The sequence below is a fragment of the Triticum dicoccoides genome, chromosome 3A, assembly GCF_002162155.2.
Source record: "Triticum dicoccoides isolate Atlit2015 ecotype Zavitan chromosome 3A, WEW_v2.0, whole genome shotgun sequence".
Lineage (NCBI taxonomy): Eukaryota > Viridiplantae > Streptophyta > Magnoliopsida > Poales > Poaceae > Triticum > Triticum dicoccoides.
The window spans coordinates 550,774,144-550,780,382 of record NC_041384.1 but is presented as its reverse complement, the minus strand read 5'-3'; the positions used below and the strand labels follow the sequence as shown (position 1 = coordinate 550,780,382).

The 6,239-nt window shown below is 44.5% G+C and overlaps 1 protein-coding gene across 3 annotated transcripts; it reads left to right on the top strand.

The window, feature by feature from the left end:
- The first annotated feature begins 2,162 nt into the window (after positions 1 to 2,162).
- Positions 2,163 to 5,905, top strand: LOC119269115. Of its 3 annotated transcripts, none has more exons than XM_037550873.1 (3): positions 2,163 to 2,502; positions 4,059 to 4,626; positions 4,765 to 5,905. In XM_037550873.1, exons 2-3 carry the CDS (start codon positions 4,075 to 4,077, stop codon positions 5,611 to 5,613), a joined length of 1,401 nt encoding a protein of 466 aa, XP_037406770.1. In that variant the 5' UTR covers positions 2,163 to 2,502; positions 4,059 to 4,074; the 3' UTR covers positions 5,614 to 5,905. The 3 variants fall into 3 exon arrangements, with proteins under 3 accessions (XP_037406770.1, XP_037406768.1, XP_037406769.1); XM_037550871.1 differs by having other exon boundaries at positions 4,054 to 4,626; XM_037550872.1 differs by having other exon boundaries at positions 4,014 to 4,626.
- The last annotated feature ends 334 nt before the right edge of the window (positions 5,906 to 6,239 follow it).

The window sequence follows — 6,239 nt, the reverse complement described above, 5'->3', positions numbered from 1 at the left end:
TCAGACCAAGAAAAATGGAAGATGTTGGCATGTTGCCATCAAACCTAGACATGTTGTGGGCTACGATAATTACTCTGCTACCTCCACACTCTCGTTGTGACAATCTAATGCTCCCTTTGCTGCCTTAAAAAAGCTCCCTTTGTATATATCGTAATATAAGACGTTTCTTGATACTCTTCGTATAAAAAATGTCTTATATTTTGATACAGAGGTATCTTTTTTCTTTTTTGTCGTTTTTCTATTAGCCGGAAATGGGGAATGGGTATGGATTCCCGACTCTCAAGCCGCATGACAGTTTTATCTTGCACTCTGTCTAGCTCGGATAGGCAATTACTTACCATGTTGCATCACGACCAACTCTTCGAATTCTTTGCATCTTACATAATTCATTCAAGCATGATAACTCACTCGCGATGCATAACGGAAAGAATTTGGCGTCTTGGCGTTCGCCAGCTCGATGGCTTCAATACAATCAGTCTCTAGCTCCATTTGTGGCTCAAAATATCTCTACCACGTATCACCTTTTATTTTGAATTATAAGACGTTTTGGATATTTAAATAGTGTAGACTATGTACAGACTAAAATAAATAAACAAAAATGAAAACATGTCCATATACATCCGATTCAGAAAAACAAAGTTAGAACATCTTATAATTCAAAATGAAGAGAGTAGTTAACAATAATGAATTTCGTGTAAGACCTTGGTCAATCTTCTAAGCATTTGGATTAGCATCCACCATCCTCGTCTCAGGCATGTACAAAATAAAATTGCACCCATGTTTTGCTAAAGTGGATGTAATTTTAGGCGACTCTGAATTTAATTTCTTCCAACCAACTGAAAATTAGCAAAAGTACAAAACTAATATATGAGCAAAACGGCAGAACATATCAGAAATTGGATTCTAAGTTAACGATTGAACGCTAGAGGGTTTGTGCCTCTCGCCGGCTCCGCCATGGGGGCGCGGTGGATTCTGGCAAGGGCCGGCGGGAGGGTTCCGTTGTTAGTCGTTTCTTTGAGATTTGTTAGGGTTTGTGTCCTGCTCAGGAAGGCGAGACGGCAGTGGCTCCCTGAAGATGGAATAAAGGTCTCCTTACCCGGCCCTGTTTCGATGGTGCATCTAGCATCGTTGGTGGGCGTGTGGAGCTGTGTCTCCAGCGGTTCTATTCTCGGTGGATTTGCTCAGATCTGGTTGTTGTTTGTCTATGTTCGTGTGTCTTCGGGTTGGATCATTTCGATCTACATTATTCCTTATCGGTGGCGGTTGCTATTCTGGTGCGCTGGTCCTATGGGGCCTTAGCGCGATGACTTCCTGACTGTCTACTACAACAAGTTGTGCCCGACTCCAACGAGGGAGGGACGATGACCGCGGCGTGTCTTCGGCTCGCTCAAGTGCTTGTAGTCGTCGCTAGGTGGTCTACGTATCTGGATGTAATCTTTATTATTTTTTGTGTTTGTTGTACTGCCATGATTAAAGATGACTAGATTGGAAATTTTTTCGAAAAAAAATATACGGAGCAAAACAATAAGTACCTAAGTAGTGCATCATATTCTCCGATTCATTTTTCTTACTTCTCGGATCCATATTACTTGTCGTTGGTTTAGTATAAAAGTTGGTTTAGTACAAGTAAATATGGATTAGAGGGAGTACTCCAAGTTAAGTGTGAGAAAATTTAAGATGGTCTCTTTTACCTTCCATGATGTAAGAGGACAACTTAATCCTAGCCCTCGATATTTTAGCCATCGTTCATTCTAGGGCAATTTTGACTATACAAATATGGTAAGTATACGGAGAAATAAAAATAGGAAACATATTTGATAGATTGATTTCTCTTTCCAAGAAGATATTTTCCTTCTGCTAAAAATAAAAACTTTACACTATATACTATGTTCGTTCAAAATAAAGTACTCTTATGACACATACGTGTATATTTTTTGTGAGGTACGGAGTACATGTGTATATTACTACATCCTAAAGTACAACTTTTCTTAATCTTAGAAAATCCAACGGTTTTAGAATACAAGCCAAGCGATAGCATATCTGAATTTCGTAATCGGATCATGAAAAGTTAACGGCTCATATTGATTCAGGATCATCTTTAAAAAAAAAACTTAAAATAAAATAGTGCAGCGTACTCCTATGCTCCAGTTCATTTCCCTGACTCCGAGCTAAGTGGGCAGCTACTCGGCCTGATTTCCTACCTAACATCGCGTGTCACGACCTCAGGCAGGCGTCTCCTCCTCTCCACCCTCACCGCTCACCGGCTCCCGCTCTCCAGGCCTCCACCGTGCTCCTTCCGCGCTCCACCTCGCCGCCGCCTCCTCTTCCCAGCGCGCCGCCGCCCCGTTGCTCCTTCCCACCCAGCGGTCCGCTCTTACATCTCCCCTGAGCCGCCTTACCCCGACGACGACACCATTGGCGGCACGGCCGCGCGACGGTGATTCAGCGCGGTGACATGGTCGAGTAGCGGCGCCAAGGACCATGCCAGCGGCCGTATCCGCGGTACGTACCACGCACTTCCTGTTTTGTGCCTGTAGGCTGTAGCGAATCGTGCAGCGAAATCAGGGGAACGAATTCGAACCCCGATCTGGATCGATCGAGCGAGATTGGTACTTCAAAGGACTGCTGCAACTGTAATTTCGGTTCGGTGCTAGTTGTCACTTTTTGCTTTTGGGTACTACCAGCACTAGTTCGACTATCGCTCAGCTGCATTGACTGAAATCATACTTGGGTAACTTCGGTCACCTTATTTGAGGGCGTAGCTCTGACCTCTGAATTTTGCGCTGAAGCAACTGAGAGGAATTGCTTAGTTCAATTTGTAATTCAACAGTAAAAAACGTTCAGCGGGAACAGAGTGATAGGTTACTTCTGAATCTTTTATTGCATCAGTCAGAGCATTCACTGCAGACAACCATGCAACGAAATTACAGCAACTAATGGATTGCTTAATGCTTAAAAATATTATGGGTTCATGATTTCCGTGTCTTTATATTACTAGTTTCTTTCGTTTTGCACCACTGATTATGGAGTGCCGACGAATTTGCATATGTTTGTGTGTTCATAACTTCACAATGCATGAAATCCCGAACTTAAGTTGCGTGATGCTTAAAGAATCTAACAACTACTCCCTCCGTCCCAAAATATAAGAACGTTTTTGACACTAGAGTAGTTGCCTGTGAACTATGCTGAGAATTATGGTACTAGTGCATGCCGTGCTTTTCTCTTGCTTCCATTTCTACAGGTGTGAAGTGTAGAATAAGCGTGATAGTTAGGCCTGTTAAGTTTAGAGAAAAAGAGAGAAATGAGACTTGTTGTATTTACTTTGACGCAAAGGGTTATATTCCCTCCGTTCCTAAATGTAAGTCCTTTAGTGATTTCAATATAGACGTATGTAGTTCGTATTGAATTCTCTAAAAAGACTTATATTTAGAAACGGAGGGAGTAGTACAAGAGGTGGAATACCACATTTATTGTAACACACAAACACACACTAACTAGGTAACTACCCTCATATTTCGGATACCTACCCTTACACATACGACATACGGGTGTCATCCTCACACACTCGGGTGCTACCCTCACTACCTCTAACACCCCCCTCAAACTCTAGGCGGATGAAGGATGAATGAGCCTTGAGTTTAAAAGTGCGGAAAGAGACGCCACTAAAAAAAATGGAACCAAGTCTTGAAATCTTCATCTTAGTGTTCAACCTGTTACAACTTTACAAGTTACTAATGTGATCATTCGTTCCTTTAATCTGTGCTAGATAAAACTGGTTGATCAGATTCTTGGTCTACCTCGCTCAAAATTTTCTGGATTTTTAAAGTTTGGCTAATTTTCATCATGAATATCTTGCCGAATAAGGCTATCTACGTATATGATTAAGTTGGAACTACTTCACTCATTTGATCCACATTGATCCATGATTATTCTATCCGGTATATAGGATATTAGCTGTTTTACTTATTTATTTCTTTGCTCTCCATGATTAAATCTGTTCCAACATTTCACAGTAAAGCATAGTGGATTTATCGCTGCAACTTTCTTATGAAGGTTAGTAGAGGGAGATCGAAGATGAGGAATACGCAGCGAAAGCCATCTATTCTCAACTTCGATGCTGGATGCGGATCTTCCTTATCTTTTATTGTAATAGGCTTGGTGGGATGCACCCTCATTGCCTGCCTATTTTTCATCGGCCATCAAGTAAAAACTGGGCATGCCCATAGCTATCCCAGCCATCTGCCTGCCACCAGAGAATTGGAAGAGGTTGAGGAAGAGCATTTTCGGTTGCCACCTCCTCACAAGGTGAATCCTCGTGCAGTGAAACGTGCAGTCAAACGTCGGGGCTCTACCAAGGTTTCAAAGATCATCGATGATTATCTGGATGGGTCCTCAGCATTACACGACATATTCTTTCCTAGTGAAACAACTGCTGTGAACCCAACAAAAGGCAGAAATGACAGCATGTACTTTTATCCCGGTAGGGTGTGGCTGGACACCGATGGAAATGCCATTCAAGCCCATGGCGGTGGGATTCTGTATGATCACAATACCGCGACATACTATTGGTACGGAGAGAACAAAGATGGACCAACCTATCAAATTCACCCTGAAGGGGCACACCGGGTCAGTGCAAATTTCTAACATAATATCAGCCTTAAGCGTTATTTGTTTTTCCAGCAACCTTTCCTGACGCAACTCTGGTTTTTTATTGATTGCTTCTTAGTAGCCTGTGCACTGATACTTGCCTTTGCAATTTTTCAGGTAGACATTATAGGGGTAAGCTGCTACTCCTCGAAGGACCTATGGTCATGGACTCACGAAGGGATCGTGCTTCCCGGAGAGCGTACCAATATCACACACGACCTTCATATATCAAAGGTTCTTGAGAGGCCCAAGGTGATATATAATGACCGCACTCGGCAGTATGTCATGTGGATGCACGTCGACGACGGCAACTACACTAAAGCATCCGTCGGTGTGGCCGTCAGCAGATCCCCCACAGGCCCTTTCAGTTACCTCTACAGTTTCCGGCCACATGGGTTTGATAGCAGGGACATGACGATCTTCAAAGACGACGATGGCATGGCCTACCTCTTCTACGCTTCTCGGGGCAACACCGTGCTTCATGTCAGTCCACTGACAAATGATTATCTCAACGTCACATCGGCGATGAGGACAATATTGGTGAGACGGTTCAGGGAGGCTCCGGCCGTGTTCAAGCTCAGAGGAACCTACTACATGATCACCTCACGGTGCTCGGGCTGGGCTCCGAATCCGGCGCTGGCACACGCCACGCACAAGATCATGGGGCCATGGGAGACGCTGGGGAACCCGTGCGTCGGAGGCAACCACTTCCTCCGGCTGACGACGTTCCTGTCTCAGAGCACCTTCGTGCTCCCCCTCCCTGGCTTGCCGGGCACGTTCATCTTCATGGCAGACAGGTGGAACCCGTCGGATTTGCGTGACTCCCGGTATGTGTGGCTGCCCTTGTCCATTGGAGGTCTGGCGGACGAGGCGCTGGACTACAGCTTCGGGTTCCCGTCGTGGTCGAGGGTGTCGATTTACTGGCACAGGAAATGGCGACTCCCTGAAGGTTGGAGGAAGAGTTAGGCCTGAATTCTACCATTGGCATGGCGATAGTTATATATGACACAGCATCAGTAGGTGGAAGCAATCTGGGTGCAGATGCAGTGGTGATTGTTCAGGGTCTTGCTTGATGTATCCAACGAATGCAATCTGAGACTAGATGCCTTTTTTTCTACGGTGAATCTTAAAGTAGATACGAATATACGATAGAGTCAGCTCATGAAATTTCAGAATTGTGTGGCAACGTAACATCAAAACACAGCCCGGTTGGCTCAGTTTGGAAAGCGATTTGAGCAAAGAAGCCTCAGATGTTCAACTCTTGTTAGTGTAATAATGCTGCACAGATGCTTGGGTCTGAATCCTGTGGCTGTGGGGCATATATATAGATAGGTAAAGCAAGAAACCGAGCACCGACACACTCCGGCTCAAGCCGCTGCTCGTGCGCATCAGCACACGCGCCAAAGCGTGGGCCGTGTGCGCGCACCTGCGTCTTAAGAAACGCCGGTCAGTCAAACGGCAAGAGTAATAATAAGAGCAGAAGTCCAATCTGTGCAAACTTAATTTTGTACTACTGTACTACTTCCTCCTTTTCGGTTTATAGGGCTCAATTCAAAAATCTCATAAACCAAGGTAGATGGTGAGTGGTGAAA

What these genes read in the sequence shown, in the direction of transcription:
- LOC119269115 (XM_037550871.1), top strand. Translation starts at nt 2,482, where the DNA reads ATGCCAGCGGCCGTATCCGCG. An exon ending in TGCCAGCGGCCGTATCCGCG is followed by an intron (nt 2,503 to 4,053) that starts GTACGTACCACG and finishes TTTCTTATGAAG; the next exon opens with GTTAGTAGAGGGAGATCGAA. An exon ending in ACCCTGAAGGGGCACACCGG is followed by an intron (nt 4,627 to 4,764) that starts GTCAGTGCAAAT and finishes GCAATTTTTCAG; the next exon opens with GTAGACATTATAGGGGTAAG.